The following is a 23808-nucleotide window of genomic DNA, read 5'->3' as shown; positions in this document are numbered from 1 at the left end:
GGAGTCTGGGATTTCTGCAAATCGGATACAATCCGCATAAAAAAAATAAATAAATAAAAAGAAGGCAGAAAATGGCTCAAGTCAGCTCATGGAAGGGAAAAGCTGAAGGCGCTCGACTCCATCGACGTGTCAGCAATTACTATTTTGTCCTCTTGAAAATCAAGCGAATTCATTTCTTCATTTCATATTTACAGCTTGGCTTGTAGGAGGACTGAGTTGCTATGGCAACGCGGCAGTCTGTTGACCTGGCCGACCGGCAAACTCATAGTTGGCACGCCGACCACAATACACACACATGGCAGACTCTGTCATAACGTTGGCAGCCTGTTCCATGTTTGTCACAAACGGAGGCACACACGAGCACATGTACACTCCGGAAAACAAACACGGACATTTTTCAATGTGTTGAAGGCTCCCACTTAGGCTCCATGTGGCGAACCAGTGGTCACAGGTGAAAGTGATAGAAACCTCTTGAAGATCCACTTATCTGGGCCAGTGTGTCCCATTTTGTCATGCCTGTGGACATCATGACACACACACACGGTAGGCTGATGGAGCTGTTACGAGTGTGTCTGAATAATAATGTCAAAAAAAATGAATGAAGCTGAGGCATCTTTCTTTTGAAAAGACCTACAATGAGGTCATTGTAATGCTGATAAGGCCACACCACATGTGCATATGCGCACTGTACATGCCTCAAACAGCGGCAGCCGGCTTATAAGCGCTAAGCTCTTTGGATCGATGTTCGTTTGCAGGATTCTCCCCTCATTTGTTCCAACTTAATCGGTATCCTCCCTTTTTTGTGTAGATGTACGTGTGTTTGTTTCGATTTAAGGATGGATAAAGTGGCTCACTGCAGGTGTTTATTAATGTGTGTCGATTTGTGTGCTAGCCGATTGACAACACCCGTAATGACATCATGTGCAGGATTTGGAATTCATTTTGATGAATGATCGATCAAGAGTGATTTGGGGCAGGTTTTTGTCTGGGCTGGTACTATGCTACGCTGAATTCATCAAACGCCAAGCGGGCTGTCATATTCATGTCATTAAAGAGTGACCCTGTTCTGACCACTGAACTGTACTGGCCCGTTTGGTGGTTTGCTGCTCTGGAAGATTATTTTTTTTCCAAAGAGGATTCTCGGTCGTTCGACTGACTAAGGACCACCTCCCCTGATCAAACACAGTGTGAGTCTTTAAATTGTAACCAAAATTAGAATAAATTTGAAATATAAATTACTGAGATTTATGGGAATATTAGTTAGCACAACTTTGCTAAAATGGGAAGGAAATGGTTATTATTAACTAAAAAAGAGGAAAATTAAAAAATGTTGTTAAATTGCCTGACAAATTTTATCAAAGTTTGTTGCTTGGAATTTCTCATATTCTTGTTCAGATATACTCTAAGATTTCAAGGATGAGCTCATTTGGGAGCTTCCTGTAGCAAAGGCTGTGAAGCTGTGAATGCTTATGTACTTGTGTACTTGTGTGTGATGTATTGTTTTATTTTTAATACAATGCAAAAATCTAAAATAAAATAAAAAAAACACCACATTATTTTTGATTGTGGGGTTTCTGGTGTACAACTCAAAGTAAGAAATATTTTGGGCCATAGCAAATATAAAATATAGAAAAAGAGATGTGTCAATATACACAGACTGAAAGAAAAAAAGAGAATTGATTGTAATTTGTGTTGACACTGTCAGAGGTATTAATTTTTAATGTGGCTTTTTGCGTTGCTATAACTGAGCAGTATCACTTTCCCCTTCTCTTGCGCACTATTTTTCAAAACACCTAATGTCGTGGCCGCTGAGCATATTTTCATAATGTTATTATTGAGCTCATCAACATTGGCCTATTGATTTGTCATGAGTCAGAGGACAGGCACAACCTTGCAAACCTTACCCACACCCCACAACAACACACTTCTGTATGCATCATCACAGGGGACCACCTAACCCCAACCAAGCTGTTATCTTTTCCATCACCCAGCAATAATTCCGCCCTGCCTCCCTCCATCCCGTTGTCACATCAGGGACTTCCAGTGTCCCCAAAATGTTTCCGCCGTCATGGTCCAGCAGATGTCACTTAGCAGCAGACGCACCTCTTTATTTCTTCATCCATCCATCCCTGCGCCTCTCCAGGGACACAGATGCAGGAGCAATGAGTGCGTCTATGTGTACGTTTGCAGGAGGGGGAGGGGTGAGCAGCAGGTTAATGAATTAGTAATTAGGATTGACATTGCATCTGCGGTAGGTTCCCCCGTAACTATTTTTTGAATCTCACATTCTCTGGTCAGCTGTGCATCCTCTCTTTGTCATGTGTACCCCCCCCCCCCCCCCCCCGCTCCTATCATGTCTCCTCATCTCCGCCCACCCCCTACCTGTCTCACAGTGGGCCTTGCCTATCTAACCTTCTCCTCCCCTTGTCTTCAAACACATGCCTCTTTTGTTCTGCCCACAACCCCCTCATGACTTTATAAACCTCCTTCTTCTCAATACTTCTGCTCTCCCTCCCTTCTTCTTCTCATGTGCTATTGATCACAGAAGATCCCGCCATTGACCGAGCTTCTCGATCCATGCAGACTTTACAAAAAAGCCCGAGTTCAATATTAGGTTACAAAATGACGGTATTTTGTATCATAAAAAAACCCAAATATATGTATCTTTTGGATTATATTTAATTAGTTTAATTAAACTCCAAATTGTTCAAAGTATATGCATTTTTTTTATGTTTCAGTTTTACAGTAATTTTGAACTGAGGGTGACAAACACTTATTTGGAAATGGTCTGAATGAGATTCCTCAAAGTTAAATATTACGTCCCATTCCATGACGACGAAATGGTGGCAACAGACACAAAAGGAATACTTGAGAAATTTGAAAGTTATGTTTAAATGTGTTCAAAGCATGTGGGAGGGGTAGATGATGAAAAACCCACCACCACCATAAACGGGGTTCACTGAATAAGTGACCCCGGGTTACATCTCATTGCTGAGGGTACTTGCTTCTACTCACCGAGTCAGACAGTGAAAAAACACGAGAGACAATAAAATCATTTTAATGCATGGAGACAGCAGGTGCAAAACTTAAGCCTCAGCCTCTCTTTAACATGGTAATGAATTCCAGACTCGCCATTGGTCCAGCAGTAAACGGAACAGGATGTGGACTTGCATGAGACAGGGCCAGCCAAACTGATTTCAACATGACTAAAAATAGGCTGTATAAATTGTACTACTATTCTTCATCCTTGGGGGCAATATCAACTAAAGCATACAAAAGGAAGACACATAGAATCTGTTTTAAATTGTGGAGAAAAAAAACATGGTGATATATAATTTTAATAATAACACTAATAATAATAATACTAATACTAATAATAATAATATTAATAATAATAATAATAACTGTTATATAATGATGTATTATTATAATAATATATAAAAATATTGCTGTACAAATAATTTGCCTCTTTTTTACATACCTAATTTAAGTGAGGAGGTTGATAGAGAATAAATGGTATCAGGGTTGAGCCTCGTTGAGGACACTGCAGACAGCTAACAGGGAATGCATAGGTAAATAACATTCTTCTATTTGACAGACACAAAGCAGCCACATCATCACAGTTCAGGGCAGACACCAATTGCCTGTTGACAACACAATTTCACTCTTTTCTCTAACATGTGGGGAAAAAATCAATCGCGCATTCTTTGAGGAACACTTTCACAAAGACACGGTGTCCACAAGACAGCAACACATCTTCTCATAAATCAGTATTTCTCAAGAGCTATTTGTCTCTGTTGTTCAGGCCGCGTCACTGATTGTCTGCATTTCGCCGGTTTATTGTGTATTTCTTATTCCGGTGGGCTTTAATTGAATTGATAGTGCAGTCAGAAAAAAAAAAGCAAAGAAGATACATTTGAGCATATGCCACTGATAATCCAAAATACAGTATGCGCATGGCCCCACATCAGGTTTAAATTACTCGATTTATTTATCTCGTTGGCAGTTGGCCCTAAATATATAAGACCGGGTTATTTCATCTTGTTTTCCCAAGATGTCAATGTCCTATCTAAACTAAACCAAACTTGCATGATGAATGCTTACGTCTGTGGTACTTTAGACTTTGGACAGGACTATTTAGCTGGTTGTAAATCATCTGCATGCGGTGCTTTTTTTTCGGGTCACTGTTCCACCCCCCCTCCCCACCCTTTCCAATCACAACTCATGTGATGTCAATACTCTGTGAAATAAATAGGCCAGTGCGAGTTGAAGAGGAGGACATCCATTTGAGTCTTGCATCCTCTTCCAGCATTGTACATAGAACACATTTAGAGTTTTTAAATGCGTTCCAGCTACGGTTAACAGCCCTGGTGCTCATCTGCCTTGCAGACTGCACTGGTCCCAGTGAAGCGCTGCTCCAGCACCGCGAGAGGGACGGTACTCCGGAACATCTTAGCCGCCCACTTGGCGACTCTGTGCGGCATCGTGTGGAGGTGGAGGCGCGGACTGTCCGTCCTCAAGAACTGAGAGAGAGCGAGAGAGAGAGAGCGAGAGAGAAAGAGAGAGAGAGCGAGCGAGAGAGAGAGCGACAGAGAGAGAGAGAGCGACAGAGAGCGAGACAGAGAGAGACAGAGAGCGTGAGAGACACATTTTAGAGGTAGAAACAACGAAGCCGTCTACTCGCTCTATTCCCCGGCGTGGTTGTCCGGAGACAGACGGCGGAAGAGGCGCATCTCCACTCGCGTTTTACCGGTGAGTGAAGGAATATGCATCTTGGATGATTGCGGTTATTTCGTAACGGTGGCATAATATCTCAATGTGCTTTTTGCTCTATTTGTGCATCATGATATACGGTCTGCTTTGACGTACTGTTTTTTATTGCTAATCTGGGATCAAAACATGAAGGTCTAGACCTGCAATGTGTTCATGCTAACGCACAACGATCAGGTCGATCAGGATTTTTTGACAGGTGTGTGTGTTTTGCTCCTTTTCCATATGGATCGGTTAACCCGACGACGCGTTGCTTTTCAAAACCTTACTGAGGTCTATTCTGGAGGAAAAGAAAGGGCACAAGCCTCAGCTGAGCTAGAAACAAGTCTCCCAGCCATCTTGTTGTCATGGTTACTGGCTCGAGGAGGCTGGGAGGACATCTCTCTCTCTCTCTCTCTCTCTCTCTCTCTCTCTCTCTCTCTCTCTCTCTCTCTCTCTCTCTCTCTCTCTCTCTCTCTCTCTCTCTCTCTCTCTCTCTCTCTCTCTCTCTCTCTCTCTCTCTTTCCCTCTCAAGGAGACAATGAGCCCTGTCTATCTAGTTTGTTTATGTCATTTAAAGTGAACTGGGGGACTCTGGGAAAAACAAGCATGGGACAAATGCATGTTCACAATCGGTTGGTTGACACAATCGGATACTTAGAGATTTAAATCGTTAACTGCACAGTCATTCTGTGTGTGTGTGTGTGTGTGTGTGTGTGTGTGTGTGTGTGTGTGTGTGTGTGTGTGTGTGTGTGTGTGTGTGTGTGTGTGGGGGGGTGCAAGGAATTTTTCTTATATTGAAACAGGGCATTTTTGGAAGAGGCATTCAATGGCATCTTAATTATCATGCGCATTAGAAAAGATGCAATTATCTTAATTATACACATTTACATGTCTTGTTAAGATCCCTTGCAATTCACAGCTTTGAGAGTCAATGCTTCTCCAGCGTATTAATCTCAAAGTCAAGGTGTTAGACATGGAGACGCTCCAGCAGCTGCATCAGGCCTCACTGTCTCACACTTCATTGGCACAAGTGAAGATCTAATACTACCACTGCAAAAGATGTAAAATCACTTCAAAAATAGATCATTCCAAGTGTTGCCAGTGTATATTTATTAGGTTTTACACAGGAACACTAACATTGAAATTCACGGTGTGTTACAACTTCCTCAAAGATACATTTCTGTTTTAAGTGGACTAGAATAAACCCATAATAAGATAAAATCATGCATTATGTATGTTTTATGGACAAGAAGGACCGACACACATTATTAATTAATCATTCAGGGGTTGGGCTCGACCCCTTAGCGACCCTGTCAATCTTAATGCCACATTTTAGATTAAATATATTTTTCCATCTCTGTGAGATTCTCAAGAGGAAAGCTGTGACTGTGCCCCAGTTGTGCAAAGCAAGCACTGACTTTCTCTCATGGGATGAATAATCTATTTATCTAAATGTATTCATGGATACATTTGGTGTAAAAGCATCTCATAATATTGATTCCAAACCTCTCTCTTAAAAGTTTGCTGATGAAGCAGTTCTCACAGATATATGTGTTTAGATGTATGGTGAGGGTATTGCATGTGTAAATAGCAGCAAATGGTGGCCCTTGATGTGCTGGAAGTGACATGATTTGGGGAACTGTTCCGCTCCACTGGAGGCTTGATTCTGGCTGGACATAGTAGGCAGGCAAAAAACACACCCTGGATTGCTTCCAACTTTGTGTTTCCTGCCTTCCTGTCTTGGGCTGACAACCAGGAAATTATTTCTTCCCCCCCATCTGTATGCGTGACACACAAAAACATTTTTAAAAGGTGACACTAAAGCTTTGGACTGTGGCTGTAGCGGCAGTGCTGCATGCAGGTGAAAGGGGTCAGTGGGTCATTTATAACCGAGTGAGGGTTTTATTTTAGTGTGAGGGATAGAGGGAGCCAGCAGGAAGGTGGCGGGGGGCTTGGGCATAGACTTCACATCTTATTGTCATTTTTCATTTCATCATTGTTTGGATTCATGCATATTGTATTAGCTGTGTTAAAATTGTTGACTTTGAAACATAAATAAATCATATGCTATACATGACTTGATTTTGCAGATTGTCAAGAAAAGCTGCAGCAAATCTAAGTTTTATACACGGCCGTGTATAAACACATTCACACAAAATCCAAGGTATTCGTAGCTTGCATTGTTACGCTTAGCTAAGCATAACTGCTCATCATGCATTACATTAATCACTTGGCTGGGATGACACAAATGTATATGCATCGGACATGAAGGTCACTTTAGAGGTCGAAGTGTATAAACAAGAGATCTGAGTAGATGAAACTCCAAGGTCAAACACACATTCTAGGATGCTAGTCAATCTAAACATTTGGTGATTTAAATTACCATTTGAAAAATCTTCACGGTCATACGAGTAATAAAAGAAATAACACTGTGCTAAAATAAAAACTACTCAATCAGTGGTGACTTTGAAAGAGGAGCATAAAAATGGTTGCGCAATGTATATGAAAGAGAAGCATAAAAATGGCTCACTTGCAAAAGCTAACCTTTAGGGGCAATTTAATACAAATGTTTCACGGTGCAGTTCTATGAGAGCAATGTTGAATTATAATGTATAAAGAGATTAATAAAAAAGATCGTTAAAGATTATCAACTCAAGCATGGATGTCTCTCTTTACATACATTTTCATTGATGGAATATGAAATTAAAAAGTGTATATTTATATGGCTTGATGGTAGTCTTTAAGTGGATTGTGTTAAATGTGATTGCCAACAAGTAAGTCTGTTCAATTCCAGTCTGATTGCATTAGTAGCCTCTTTGGGATCTCTGACAGATCCCAATCATGGTTATCTGAGAGCCTCCCAGTGGACCACGACTGTGTGTCAGAGTGAGATCAATACATCACATCACAATATGTGCCCAATATGCAGATGTATGTGTGTGTTTGTGTGTCTAAAAGACAAAAGACTGAAAGGCGAAAGTGACAATATTTGATCAGCTGTCAATCTAGCTGTTTTTTTAATTGTCTGACTGCTCACATGATTGGTAGGCGGTCCAAGTGCAATTCAAATACTTTGATAAGGTTTGAGAGCTTCAGTGTACTGCTGTCAAAAGTGGAATTGCAATAAGAATCCCGAAGCTGTTATATAAACACACACACACTCACACACACACATAGATTCTCCATGCATCCTTGTGGTGTGTGTGAGAGCACATCTGCTTTTCTCAGTAGAGGAGCTCACAATGCAGCTTAGTACCACTGCTCTCTTTTTCTAAAAGCCATTTAGCTCAATTAGCTCCAAAATGAGAGCCTGACAGTGGATTTAGACAGTGATATTAGGAGACATAATGTGGAACAGATGAAGAGGAGAGAAAGGAGGAGAGAAACGGAACACTGGAGACAGACACGGCGAGAATTCCCACTTTCCATGTCTGGTTTCATAACCGTTCACTGTTTCCATTTATGGAGCGTTGTCACTGTTTTGCTTGGGTACGTGCTCACATTTGAATGTGTGTTGTGCAAATGTGTGCTTATGGAGCTGCATAAATGGATGCTAATAGTGCTTGTTTGCATATGCTTGGCAATTACTAATGCTCCACTGTGGACTATATTTTAGTCTAAGGCTATTTGGACTCAATTACAATTACTAATGAGGGCTAGTGGGCTTGTTAGTTGTTTTGACAACATTCAAAAAAGTGCATTTGCATGTGTGTGTGCGTATGTGTGTGTGTGTTGCAGCGCGTTGAAGTAATCAAATAAAATGCAGGCCTGTTGTGTGCTACCATGGGATTGGTTTCTGCAGATGGAATATATTGACAGCATTTGGTAAATAGATTATGTTTCCAATTACTAGGGCCCAGTGAAGAAAATGTGTCAGCCAATTTCAGCTTGTATTCAGAAAGAATCTGCTGAGGGATCATTCAGAACGTCCTTTGAGATCATCACATGACAGTGAGAAGGATTAGAGGACAGCAGCAGAGACACACAACGCCTGCCTGCCTGCGGAAATAACACAAAGCACAAAAGACTTGCGTTTTACTGGGGATTTTAATAACATTTCCATTTCGACATTTATGGTCAAGTTCTTCATTCCAAGCCAAAAGATTTGTATTTCATTGTCGCTTTGTCACGTCAACCAGAGAAAATCTGAAATGGGAGACAAGGCTCGAGTGAATTTGTATCTGTTTTTGGCTTCTGCTTCATTTGCATCTTACTTTTCATACTCGGATGAAAAGTGAAGTGGACCAGTGGCGTCCTCATGCTCCGGTCTAAACTAAAGACTAAAGCTTCTACAGTTCCGTCGAATCTGCCAACAGTGAATCCTGATTTTTATTCACATACTTTACCATGGGGGAGAACCTCTCTTTTTGCTTTTTTTGCTATTTTCTCTAGGGCATCATAATTTCATTACAGCAACAGTATGCAATCATTTTATCTTGAAATTGTTTTGGTTGGCATAGCATAACGCTCTACAGTGTTTGTCTTTTGCTGTAACACAATAATCTAAGAAACATTTCAATCTGTTCAATATTACACACACATTTGAACCTTGTGACGACAAAACATCTTTACTCCAAGCATGTGAATTACTGTGACATATAAAATGCATCCTTCTGCCGTTTGAAAACATCTGCAATTCTACTTATTGAGTTCGACTTTGCTGTTCTATTTAAGCTCTGCCTTCCTTTCAGATGGCAATGTCCCTTGACTGTTTAATCAGTCTTTGCAAATGCATCATTGGATTGGATAATCATCATACAAGGCTAAAAAAACTTTATTTCTCTGAAGAGCAATTTTATCAATAAATTACTTCATTAATGGAGCAATTAATTGATTTTGAGGAGCAATAGTCTGCAGGTTAATCCAGTGCCTTAAGGCTTTCATTAAGATTTTATTTATTTATTAGATCTAAATGTCGGGCTGCAGCTGTTGAATTTTCGGCATTCGAGAGTATCCCAGTGAAAATTCTGTCAACAACCAATTGGTTTCTCTTTTTTAAAATAACTATTTTTATTTCTAAAATTCAGCAAAGTGTATTGTACCATTTAGAAGCATTTTCATTAGGTTAATTTTGAAATAGTTTAACTTGAACTTAAATTTTAAAATGGACTGGGAGCCAGTGAAGAAGGCCAGAATTGGGCTGATGTGCTCCCTTTTATAAGCAGCAGCATTTTGGACCAACTGGAGATGCTTGAGGGAGGACTGGCTGACTCCAAAATGAAGTGCGTTTCAGTCATATAGCCAAGATGCAACAAAGGCGTCAACTACTGTTTCTAAGTGCTGTTGTTTTGCTGGTCCAATTTCAAATCATTGTCCAATATAACCCCCAATTTGAGACTCTTGGCTTTAGATAAGACACCAGGGGTCCCAGATGAACAGTGTGGGAGTGTGTACAAGGGCCACTGGGACCGAACACCATAACTTTGGTTTTGTTTTCATTGAAATTTAGAAAATTCAGTGACATCCAGGACAGAAGTGGTCTTAATGAATCCTTTTTGCTCAGCGGGACATAGATCTGTCTTAACAGTGGAGGGGGGGAGACCATGTTTTCATAGGATGGAACCTAGAGGAAGCAAATACAATGAAAACAGTAAGAGCCCCAGAATAGAACCCTGTGGAATAGAGCGACGGAGCAGCACTCAAAGCGACTGAGGCTAACACAAAAAGGCTTGCCAACCAAATAGGACCACCAGCAATGAGAACCTGGGGCGGCAAACAAACCAGCAGAATACTGTGGTCAACCGTATCGAACGCTGTAGTTAGATCCTACAAGATCAGGCACACGGAGTCTCCATTGTCATTTGCCAGAATTAAAAAAAATCACAACAGGGCTGACTCTTGAAACCTGATTGTAAAACCTCCATGATGTTATGTTCATCCAAGAGAAATTTTAACTGAATCTGAAACTTTTCCAGAATCTTGGAATCTTGGAAAAGCCTGGAAATGGGTCTAAAATTAGCACATCTTGATCAAGGTCAAGTTTCTTAAGCAGGGATTGCACTACAGCATGTTTAAAATGTTGGGATAGGTTTGGGTTATGAAGAAAGCCCTTAAATAAATAAGGAGGAATACGCTTAGGGGTGCAGGGTGGCTTATTCTGGTGCATTAAGTGCATTTTGTTGATTTTTTTTCTCTTTTACAAATCAACTCACTCACATTTTTATTATTATCGAGGTGCTGTTTTTGTCCTGCATATCATTGGCTGAATCCGCCCAAAATATTAGGCCTTCTCATGTTGTCGTATCGGGATCGTATAGGGGAAACCCGCTCAACTAAATCAGCTTTGCCATATAGTGGTGAATGGTAATATTACAACTTCAATAGTATTTGCAGTTTGGCATCCAAAAAAACGAATATTAACGCCCATAGGTTGCCAGTTGGCTGTCCCTCCTCCAAATATTGAGAGCTTTGCCTTTCATATACACTGGGACTTAGACTGGAGAATAAAATAGGGGAAGAAGGCAGATTTTTCCAACGTGAGGTAGATGAATTGAAAAAAGGGTCACTTCCTGTGTGCCACAGCCAATAAATTGACAGGTCATAACTTTGCAAGTATAGCAAGCAGATTTTTTTTTTTATCAACCCTTTACTGCATTCATTTTCCATTGCCACTAGGTTGTGAGTCTTGCTGCTTTTTTCTTCAGTAGTTGAAAAACATGGTCCATTGGCTTGGCTCCTCAGTCTACAAACTTGGCTTTTAAAGACTATTGTATTTCTTTATGTTCAAAATAAAATTCAAATCTGTTTGTGGCATTTGGCTGAATGTGACCACATACACACAGCACATTTTATCTGGCTATTTCTGTCAGCAGTCGCATTATCAATCAACACCAGTGAGCGGATTCCATGAGAATGCATCCATACAAGCCACGTGTGACGTGATGGGATAGGCTTTGAATAATAATTTTCTTTATCCACAATTTTTCATTACTTCTTCATATAATGGGTTCCATTTGCAAATGGGACAAGGCAACACTATATTTTTGTAAAAAAAATTGAAACCAACATTTGAAAGGTCTCTTTTATTTCAACTCCACTCTAGTAGTGTATTGAAGAGAAATAAACTACATCAACAACAACAACATATATTGAGTGTAGAGGTGGTTGACTTCCCGAGTTCCACTGTATTTTGTTTCAGAACAATAACAAAACAAGCATAGAGAAAATATAAAATAATTAGTTGCCCAATATAATTATGCAAGAATGGATCAGTAGTTTAGAGGGCCATAAAAGGACGTCCATGTTTATCAAAAACCGGTTTTAATGTGTGAACATTTCTAAAATAGTATATTCATCAAATAATATTATATTTGAGCAAATTGTATTTAATGCATGTAGTCAGAAATTGTAATCTCAAACCAAGTTTCATCTTCATTTGATTTGGCATATTTTGATATTATTTATTTATAGTTAATTCATTCACCGTCATTGACGGATATAGATGTCTAAGATCAATTTTAAATGGGCTGGCAGTGAATGAGTTCATAGATCATTGAATCCGCTGAACATTAATATTTGTAATATTAATTGGCTTCTCTGTGTTGTATCTTGTACTTGTTCATTCAAAAAGAAAGAGCAATGCATTTGTAATTCACACAAATTAGACTGCGCTCATTAAAATTGCCATTGAGTAATCAAAGATGAGTTCCAGAGTTTTTTTTGCTGCCAAGTGAACGCAACACCGACTTCACCAATAGCAAAGAAACCATGTTCAAATCAGATTATGCAATTTTCACAGAGCACACTTAAAGCAGAGACTATAGGGGTAGATTGGGGTAAAAAATTTGGTACTTTAAAAAAAAAAATTGTACTTGAAAAAATAAAACTTGAAACTGAAAATAAACGTGTTGAGTTTGAAGCTTAAAAAAATTTGAAGTTTGAAAAAAAAAAATATATATACAAAAAAAAAATGTATGAAAAGCTTTTTCGAGTTGAAAATGGTTTTGCTTCGCTTTGGTATATTTTTTTTAATAAACTCTTAATTTTCAGGTTTCACCTCCATTTATTTTTCAAGTTTTGAGGTCTTTTTTTTTTCCAGTTAAATGTTTTATAGTTTCAGATTCACATCTTTTTTCAGGTTCAAATCTTGTTGTTTTTTTTTTTTAGTTTCATACTTTTGACCCAAATCTGCCATGGGCGGCGTGACACTAGGCTGAGCGGGGCGTGGAAACACGAGTGACAGCTGAACAGGAATGCTTGTAACCACTCCCAGAAACAGCGCCTTCACGGAGCGCAGGAACGAAAACAAATGAAACGCAACACTTACATATGTCATATTCATAATATTGGCTGTTGTAGAATTGATGGCTGTGATAAACCTAGACTTTAAACCCCATTTTAGATGGTACTGAGCACCAATTGTGGCATAAGAGTGATAAAATATAGCCCATTTTGCAGTTCAACAGTCATCACTTTGACATGATCACCGAGCTTGAGGATTGACCTCCAAGTTTGGAGTCTATCACGCTATGACAGAACCACGCTGGCAAAGAGTTAACTAGAAACGGTTGATGACTAGGAATTGAAAATGGGAGGGGGGGTACTTATTTTTACGGGTTGACTGAGTGTAATCGAGCTGCTGTTAGAATTAGTACCCCCTGTAACTTTGCTTTTAGCGGGAGGATCTTGTTCAAATTTGCTACACTTGGTGGAACCCCCCCCCACCCCCAGGAAGACAGTTATTCAGCTGTATAAAATGGAGCTGCATATGTTTGAGCTTACTGGCTGATTTTAACAGAATTCACTTGGGCTTTATGAAACAAATGTCTGCTCGCATGTTTTTCATACCCTCTTTATGATGCTAGTTTGGGACCTTGCGGAAGCTTGCAAAATGCTTGAGAATTGTAACTAACTCCAACATATCTATTTAAAGAGAGTAGAACATATACAATCCGTATGGCTTTTAACTGAGTGAAAAAAAAAATCAAAGACTGTTTGCTACAACCATTTCTCAGGTATGCTGTCTGCTTTTTTAACAGACTTCTCTCACTATGCTTTCAGAGCATCCTGCCCAGTTTCCAATCTGACGCTCTGGTCCTCCTCCCTGACCAGAGTGGGACAACTGCATCCTGACGTAAAGAGCAACATGACCCAGGAGGGGCAGGCTTTGCCGTGGCCCACCCCATCAGAGAACCCAGCTGAGCACTACCCAAGTATCACCAATCTGCTTACAGAGACTCTAAACCAGACAGGGCTAGACAAGCCTGGCGTAGAGGTGAAGCACCACACTGAGTGGGGAAGAGAAGAAGAGATCAGTGAAGGTGGGGAGGTAACACAGAGGGAGGCACACGGTAACGCTGAAATAAAGAGAGAGGGAGGAGAAGATGATTTGAAAGAGAGTGCTAAAGTCCGCGATCAACCCACAGACGGAGGGGAGGAGGAAGAGAGGGATGCGGCAAACGGGGATGAATGCAGAAATGATGAGACGAGCTCACCAAGGGAGGAGGTAGCACATGCTGAAGATGAGATGAGAGGAGACAAGGAGGGGGGAAATCATGACGGGATGCAACCACACACTGAGGACCAAGCAACTCAGCCCCAGCAAGCTGGACGGTTAGTTACGCAGTTCATCTTGTCCCCAAATTACTATTTCAATGTGAAGAACTTTAAGATGGATGACATAGGAGAAAAATATGACTCAGTTCCTTCAACTTCCACTGATTGGGTCAGTTGAGGCTTAGTGCGCTGAAATCGCCACAACCGAATCTGTTTTTGGCTGAGCATTCATTTGCACAGAGCATCGCATAAGCTGTTTATCGACCCTTTTATCAGCTTTAATATCATTAAATGGGACGACAAACACACACACACACACACACACACACACACACACACACACACACACACACACACACAAAGTTCGCCATTAAACATGCCAAGTTCCCTCTCGTCATTGTCTCTTCGTTATCGCGTTACTCCTCGGCGATGAACCCGACTTTCCAGAAAGCTTGAATCGTGCCTCATAAGCACGTATATTTGTCGATGCCATTTTAGAATTTTAGAAGCCTAATGCTGTTTTTTTTGTTTTGTTTTTTTGCACAAACCGGTAGTATTTCTTTATCAATAGTGGCGGAGGTACCTACTGTACCTAGCTCTCTGATTGGTTTACCGCTCCGGCCTACGTATTTTACGTACAATGTAATGTCCTCTGATTGGTCTATATAGTACGTCCTTGTGGCGGCAGCCACAAAACAACAGATTTTGAAATTTGGTCCACACAAATGGCGCACCTTATTAAAAGGCGCACCTTCGTTTTTGGAGACAATTAAATGCTTTAAGTATGCCTTATGGTGCGGAAAATATGGTAAATAGGCTGCAATGCATTTCTACCCAACTGAAAACTACTTTATGGAAATATGATTAAATTGGATCAGTAACTAAGTCAATAAAAACCTGGCACTGTTAGGAAATTTGAAAAAATGTTTTGGACCTCGTCAAACTGTACCGGGACCCTTAATTTTGTATCTGCTGAATGGTTCATGCTGAACATTTTTAGCAGTAAAATTGTATCTATATAGTTCTATTAAAAAAAAGCCAACAACAATGTTTTCAGTTTTTCAAGCTGCAATATTTTGCAGCTTTTCAAGCTGCAATATCACATGTACGTTTCCTGACGATAAAATTCGTAATCTGGTTTGCCTTATGTTGAAATCACGTTTTTCTCTTCTTCATTTTTTTTTTGCAGATTAGTGAATGGCATAAATGGGAATAAAGAGGATGAAGGTGGTGAAGGGGAGTATGAAGGATGCGAGGGTGGGCCTCATATACACTTAGACACTTTTAGCTCTGACTTTGAAACCACTGTGGAACAAGCTGACACAGAAGTGGAGGAGGAGGAGGAGGAGGATGTGCCAAAAGAAGGAGGTGCGAGAAGAAACCAGGACAGTTTCAGCTCAGCGTTTGAGCAGATTGTTGAGCAGGTGCGAGAGGAAGATGAGAACGAACAGGAGACGGGCTTGGAAGAAGAGCGACAGAAAGGTCAGGTGGACAACAGAGATGGCTTCAGCTCCACATTTGAGCGCATCGTGGAGTCTGCCTTGCTGAGAGGCGGGACCTGTTACAGCAGTTTGGACTCTCTAGACGTGCTGTCGCTCACCGACGAGACTGACAGCTGCGTTAGCTTTGAAGCGCCGCTGACACCGCTCATCCAACAGAGGGCTCTCCTACAGGGGCCTGAGCCTCTTGAGCTGGAGCTGGCAACTGTTCAAGAGCAGGAAGGGGCTGAGGCTGGACCAGATGCTCCAACCGAAAAACACAGGGAAGGGGATGGTACTCGAGGTGGAGCTGGGGCTGCGGCAGGAGTAAGAGGAAGCCCGCTAAGGACCACCATACCAGGAAGCAGGTCAGAGTTTGTTCTGAGTCAGCCTGGACGCTGGGCCATCCCGAATGGATACCATACTGACTCCCAGGATGCCATGGAAACTTGTGGAGCCATGCACAACTCTGTCAGGTAAGAAGACAGTCTGGTTTGTATCGTTTGTACTGTTATGTGGAGGTAGAACTGCGGTGCAACCCACATTTTGCTTCAGGCTAATGAAACATGACATTTCACGGACAGTGATAGATGTGTGTTTTATTTTTTTTTTAATAATCAGCCTCTCTCATCTTTCTAAATATAAGACTCTCTCTCTTTATCTCTCTCTCTCTTTACCTGCTGGTGAAGAAAAATGTCAAAAGTGTCTCACGTTTTGTTCAGTTCAGTTAGTTTGCAAATGGAAACTTTATTGAAAACAACAATATACATGAACAATGCAAGATGTAAGGGTGAACATAAATAAAAAAATATTAATCACGATTATTTTGGTAATAAGTGAAATCAAGATTATTCTAACGATCATTCATTTTTGGTGCCAAATTAGAAAACTAAAAATATTAAGACAATTTCTTTGAAAAACTAATTATAGTTCATTTTGTTTTCTTGTTTAGTTTCCTTTTAAGTTCCTTTTGGACCAAACTAAATTGATAAAATTTGTTATTTTAAAATAAAAATATTTAGGATACACTTGCCAGACTTGTATGCGGGCAGGGTGGGATCGATTCATGAATGATCAATTTAATGATGGAAGATTTCACCATATGTCCAGTTGAAAACAGACACGTCATTGAGATCCTGACCATTGCTATGACATTGACTAAACCAGCAGATGGCGTGAGGCTGCATGGGCAGCAGGGAGGTGATTCAGCTGGAGGAACAGACATCTGTTATTTGTTGTTACTCCAATTTAAATTTAAGAAATAATTCGTAACAACACAATATTTTTTATCTTTCAACAAAATATAGAATATTTGGTATAGAACAAACGGGTACCATGTTAAGGTTATAAATCTTAATGTTCTTATCTATTTGAATTCTTCTTGGTACCATGGCGTACCATGTTGACATTATAAATCTTAATACTGTTTATCTATTTGAATTCCTCTTTGTCACAGTGTCCCATCACTGGTGACCTATTTTCAGAACAGACTTGTGGTCTACTCGTGTTGTCCTTGGGCCTAATTTGTAGAAGCTGCGGGCATCTTTCTTTTTTTTTTTTTTTTTTGGAAAGGACAGTGAATAGATTAAAAAGGCATGTTTGCATCTTGTAAGTCCACAATGGGAAAATTTGAAAAAAACGGTGAACTGTGCAAATTTTAAGTGTTTGATGAGCTTTTAATGCCTCTGACTGCATTTAACACTGACAAATATCTAAGAGTATGATATTGATCACTTCAGATCACTTCACACTCATGTTCCTTTAACATTGTCTGTGACATGTGATTCAACGGATGCATGTATCAAATCTTTTTACCCACCCCAAGGATTACTTTAGTAGTAACCATGGCTAACTAACACAGATGAGTGCTACTGAATGGGGGCGGTGGTAACAGGAACCATATGAGGAAAGCCATGTAACCTGAACTATGGTAGAACGGCTGTTTAGTTTGCCTAGACACATTCGTCCCTTGCACTGCCCCCACTAGCGTTTCTACAGTTACAAATCGACTGGAATGCCAAATAGATGTGCAGACCTCTGACATGATCTCCTCTGCTAACTGCGGGGATTTGTTTTCCAGGCTTTCCCGGTGTTTCCGCAGCTCAGTAAGCTTTGATAAGATGATGTGGGTCCAATCCCACCATCTACAGATGTTGTGCTTTAGGCACAGGCTTGCTTCCTGACCACCAGTGCCAAACTGAAAGAGCTATTGTTTATACCAATGACATCATCGTCTTCAGCTTTCCTCCAGCTAGCAGCAGGCAGGCTCTTACTTAGTGTGTGTGTGTGTGTGTGTGTGTGTGTGTGTTTGTGAGTGAGAGAGAGAGAGAGAGAGAGAGAGAGAGAGAGAGAGAGAGAGAGAGAGAGAGAGAGAGAGAGAGAGAGAGAGAGAGAGAGAGAGATTACAGCCCCTCTGTGCGGGCAGCCTCGCTACACATTTTATCAATTAAAATTAGAGTGGAGACATCTGGTGGGCTAGGTTTCTTTTAAAGACGGTCTTTTTTTTGTAATGAACCAGTCACTGATGTCTATTCGACAAATGTTTTTGGGAAATCAAAGAGGGTGTAACTCTGCCAGCTAATATAGTACAAGTTAGTGATTTTTTTCCCGTTATTGACGGTGGACTATTAAGAACCTTTTTAACATGTTTCTTGAAGTCAGTCTTCTTTTGTGGAATTTAAAACCCTAATGAAAATTTTGGCATCTTTCTTTTGTGTGACTCACATCATCTGTAGAGCAGATGTGAGAAAAAGCAAATATTTCCCCAATAATGTATCCACTTGTGTCCTCTTTTTTGGTACCGATCTCCCCCTCCCCTTTGGATAGTCTGGCACCCACCCAGGGTCACCAAGATAAGTTGTCTTTATTGAGGTGAAGTCCATCTATAGAAGTTTAGAGTAGAACCGTCCAAACTGATTGTCTCAGTGATTCAGAATAAAAAAAAAAACATGCAATTAATCTTTACTGACTTAATTGGCATGCGCCTCAATGATAACCACTGAATTATAACTGTATAATTTAACAGCAAGCATGTGATATTTATTGTACATTAAGATCATTCATAAAAGACTTCATAGCACGCGTGTTTGGAAATAACACAATTTCATGTAGATCAGCGCTTACAACCGCTATTGGTACCAAATATGCACGAGTATGCAACGCCGATGAGAACAAGGAAGGATTTTTTTTTTGCAAAACCAGTACTGGCAGGCACCGCAGTTCCCTTCTTGCCTATATTAATTGCTATTACCAGGCTCCATGCAGTAAAGTAAACAACAGGACCCCCGAGCATATCTAAAACACTTGTAAGAATTGCAGATGTATTGGAGTGAGCTTTTGAACACATGGGAACATTTCAAGGTTGATCCAGGAAACTAAAAGTTCAGACTGAGATGAGAATGTAGCCAACAGATGTGTAATTAAAAACAACACAACTTATTGAAATGCTTAACATGAGGGACAAAAGTAAGACACTACAATAAACTCAGAAATCCATTGCACAAACAGCGACTATGCACCTGTAGATGTTGATGTGGTTTACTCATTTGCATGTGTACAGCATCTGTGGCTGCACATTTCCATGCAAGCACGCCTTTCACAGTGCGTCTGTGTGGGAAACATGCTGCAAGTGTGTCCCCCACCCCCACCCCCCTTGCGTTCAGTCCGACCAGATCTAAGCTTATGCACAGCAGATAAATGCCAAGCACATTTGATTCCATATCAGAGAGGCAGTCCTAATCTCCTACATGTATTGCTATGCCAATCACACGAGGCACATATTTGCAGTGCATGTGCAAAAAAAACTCAATAGTGACACAATTATGGAACCTCTGTATGTGCTGAGTCTTTCTGTTTTCAAGCATACACTCACCCACTCACATATGCATGACAGCGCTGAAATAAAACCTTGAATGTGATTCTATAGCGTGGTAAAACCATCCTGCAGATTATCCCCTCTTGGTTCTGTGGTACTGATATAGACACACAAACGTGTATACACGCACTCACACACATGCACACAAATTCTACTGCATTCTCCCCACAGACTCACACACACTGTCGCTGAATCATTTTAGCACCAACAGATTTATTCCTGTCTATTTTTAGCTGCAGTCTGTGTGTTTCACACACAGACTGCAAAGTCTCACTGTAACAATAACAGGTTTGCGTGACTTTTGTGCTTCTTCCACACACGCTTCTCTCTTTGTGTCTGGCTTCTGATGAGTCAAAATTTACAAAAGAATCGTGTCTTCCTTTTAGCATTCCGTTTTTGTCTTTGCAATACACTCACAAAATTTATTGCAACCAAAGAGGTTTTTATTTTTGATGTATTTATCAGTGAATACAATGGATGATAGTGTAAGTGTCAAACTCAATGCCCGGGGGCCGAATACGGCCCGCCGCATCATTTTATGCGGGCCACGAAGACAAATTTTGCATTGACATTGTGTCATTACTCAAATAACAAATTGTCTTCACTTTAAGAATATAGACATTGCTAGCAATCTTTATTACCATTCATCTTTTTAAAAAATTTGAAAATGTTTTACTTGTCATCTAATTTCAAAAATAGTTATCAGTTTGTTGTGTAGCCTATACTGTATGTATATGTATAGAAGACAAGCCCTCTGAGGGAAACTATGACTATGATGCGGCCCGCCACAAAAATGGGTTTGACACCCCTGGATTATAAAATTCCATTCACTGACTGTGTGAATCAAAAAGTGGGTGGTCTGCCTATTTAGTTTTCATGCTAATTCGTAGTACGCATTTTTATAAATCAGATGAGACTGTATGCAGCAATCCTTGCAACCCTGGGCAGGAAAACTAGGTTACAAATAAAATGAAGGAAATTACAGTAATTTGTAATCTCTATTCTTTTGTCCTTAAAAGGCCACTGTAGTTCTTTGTTGAGGCACTTTTTGTCCTCTGGCTAAAATAATTAACTTTAGCAAACTAGCCAGGGTCATAATAGTTTTTAGATTTTTCATTATGGCTACATTTCATTTCTACTTTTTTTTTTTTAAACATTTATTTAGTTTTAATTAGTTTGTAGAGCAAGCTTGTTTTGTTTTTGTTTTTATGAAAAAGCTAAATTTTAGTCTAGGTTTGATCATTTTTTAATATTTGTTTTAGTTTTTTTAGTAGTCTTTGTCAAATTCAAGATAAATATAATGAAACAAAAGGTCACCAAGTATTCTGTGAGCTACACTTTTCAAATTACTATTTGACAATACTGAAACAAATACACTTAAAACGCACCCTGAAGCCTTATATATGATATTAATTGACAAAGACAAGTACGAGGGATGTTTTTGTTATACTTTAATCAGTTATAGTTTTTATTTGTTATTTTCTAAACAAATATTTTTAATTAGTAGTGTTCATTTTTTAAGTGTTTTCATTTTCATTGTGTTCCAATAGCAGAAAGTTTTTTTTTAATTCACTAATGGTGCCATTAGCAAGCCGCTACGTCATCCCCTGTGTTAGCTGCCATGAGAAAATCACATCTGTGCTGTCTGTACTCTGTTTATGAAAGACTTGAGCAAATGACAAAGGTTATCCATGAGTCATGGAACTTTGTTTACAAACTGATCAAAGGTTGTGCTTCAAAAAAATATATTCTGGTGTTGATGTGTACGCCCACAGTATTCATGAAACAGATTGCTACTCTGTATAAATCCCATTGAACAATCCACCATTGTTGAATCTCTATTCTTATCTTCTGCTATATTCCTGACCTTCCAGCTGCTTTTCTGTCATCAGCTTCTATTTTTCCTTCATTCCACATAATCCGAAAGAGGAAGGAAGGCATGCAATAGTGTGTCATGATGTTTTCCTATTTTGTGGCTGCTGTGGTTTGACATTTACATTTCGTCATGTACAAATATTTTTGTACTAGAGATCAGCATTTGCAACATTTCATTTCTTGATTGTGGAAAAATAACCAATCATTTCAAATGTTATATTCATATCATATAGTATAAATCCCCATATCCTGTTGCAAAGAATGTGTTTCCCACATGGTTAATCAACAGTCAGTTACACAAAAGCACAGAATTCGTATCAATCAATTTGTTTACATTTCATTATGCCCATTGCATTATCATTTTACACGTGCAATCAATACAATTAATAATGCAAACAATATATAATCAACTAATATAAATTAATTCTGGCAAAGTATTCAGTTATCTAAGAGTACTGCATCCATGTGAAAATGGCAGGAAAGTCACAAAATGAAGATCACAATTTACTCCTAGACCTGTGGTGGCCAGGTCCATGATGTTTTAGAGACAAACGGTGGGGGTACCAAACACTGACCTGAGGCAGCATGATGATGCCACAGGGCATCCAGGGTCACAGAAAATTTAAAATGAAGAAATGAGGCTCAATGTTGGCTAATCTGGTAAACACATTGCAATTGCACCTATTTGTCATTTTTATTGTAGTGAATGACTTGTGACATGTTATACGTACAAACACCCAACACAAACCAGTTGTTTCACGATTTGTGTTGGCCTTCTGGCTGCTTCCTAATGGCCGCTTATTCCATTTTCGGGCCAGTCAAAATGAAGATCCTCCCCTAACTTTAAAATAGTTCATTGAGACAATATTACCAGAAGATGGCATCAAAGCAATTGACACTAGACAGTAGACAGGACTTCATCCTAGGCATAAAAACAGCGATTAGGTGAGTTGTCAGTGATGGAAAATGGGGAAATAAAAAATGTTATGAATCGGTAAAATTCCAAATCTAATATTCTGCTCACTGCACTGTGACATTGCCACATTTACTCACTTGGCCCCACCGTTTTTATTTTTGTTTTAGCAATGTGTGTACTACATTGCAAATACAGTACAAGTCAAGTTTATTTTACAGCCCTTAATTACAGACAAGTCTCAAAGGGCTTCACAATTTAAACCCATTAAAAACGCAAACAGACGCAAACAATAACAATGCGTTAATGGACTGTTCATAAACGACATGGTCCCAAATCCAGGATGTGCACGTCTCTTGAACTGATGTGCAGCTTCAGAGGAAATTGGGCAGGAGCCATTGTACACAGAACCAGAAGGATCAGACCTTGCCTCAGGAAAAGTCTCCGCGGTGCTCTGTTCTGCTCCGCCCCTACATCCTCTTCTGCCGTGGAGTTTTTCAGACAGGCAAGAAAACTTCTAGGAAAAAGTCCAACTTTGGTTGGTAGTATGGCGGAATAATACAGCAACGTATCATTTTGTTGGCTGGATTTATATGAGAGCGGACTTCCGCTTCATTCCACTAACATTCGGATTTGGCTCGGAGTAAAATAACCAACCGGACCTATGCAGATTAGAGCGAGAGACGGATGATGTGTCGGTCTGACATCGCGTCTTTAACCAGTCATTTCCCAGATCTGAAACGATGTGGAAGGAGGAATATGATGCTCATTTCGATTTTTTGCTGGAACTCCTGTAAGTTGAATCTTTTTTTTATTTTTTATTTCGAGTTCAATGGAAGCTTTTACTGTGGAATAAGCGATTTTCCAGCGTGGCAAAGTGGAAAGAGTGAACCGGCCGGCGTTGCATAGGAAAAAGGGAAATCACTGTCAAGCCCGTAATATTTAATAAACATAACTAATTGTGCATATTTGAATCATTTTAGCGTTTTAGCCAATAGTGAGCAGTCCGGTAATCGAACACGATCGTGGGTAAAAAAAAACCCATCTTGAAATGTCATTATTTTTGCCATGAAATTATAATTACTTTGTCCTGCACCGATCTGAAGTTTCTTTACCTAAAATAGTCTCTTCAACCTATTAAAATATGTTCTTTTTCTCCCTTTGGTTATCTTCATGAACGTTCTCTGACCCGTGCCGTGGTCAACAATACGAGAAATCAATGTGAGCAAACGTTGCAGTATTTAAAAAGCCGCTCCAATAGTAGACAGTACACATTGCAAAAGTTTTTTTTCTTTTTTTTTTTTAAAGAAATCATATTTGCAATCCTCATCAGCTGTTTTCTCTGTTATGCACTGTGAACCACACTTAAACAATGAAATGCCACAATTTCAACATTTTTGATGACGCCTCACTGCGATCAC

General features: G+C 39.8%; 1 protein-coding gene across 1 annotated transcript in view; it reads left to right on the top strand.

Moving 5' to 3' along the window:
• The first annotated feature begins 4611 nt into the window (after positions 1-4611).
• psd2 (pleckstrin and Sec7 domain containing 2) overlaps positions 4612-23808 on the top strand; it is a 31329-nt gene continuing 12132 nt past the window's right edge. The window contains exons 1-3 of the mRNA XM_085905019.1: positions 4612-4752; positions 13753-14304; positions 15437-16201. Of these exons, the coding sequence (XP_085761145.1) occupies positions 13838-14304; positions 15437-16201 (1232 nt within the window). The 5' untranslated portion in view covers positions 4612-4752; positions 13753-13837. The remainder of the gene's footprint in view (positions 4753-13752; positions 14305-15436; positions 16202-23808) is intronic.

This window comes from Syngnathus leptorhynchus, chromosome 2 (assembly GCF_054491065.1).
Source record: "Syngnathus leptorhynchus isolate UIUO chromosome 2, UIUO_Slep, whole genome shotgun sequence".
NCBI classification, from domain to species: Eukaryota; Metazoa; Chordata; class Actinopteri; order Syngnathiformes; family Syngnathidae; genus Syngnathus; species Syngnathus leptorhynchus.
This window is presented reverse-complemented; position numbering and strand designations above follow the sequence as displayed.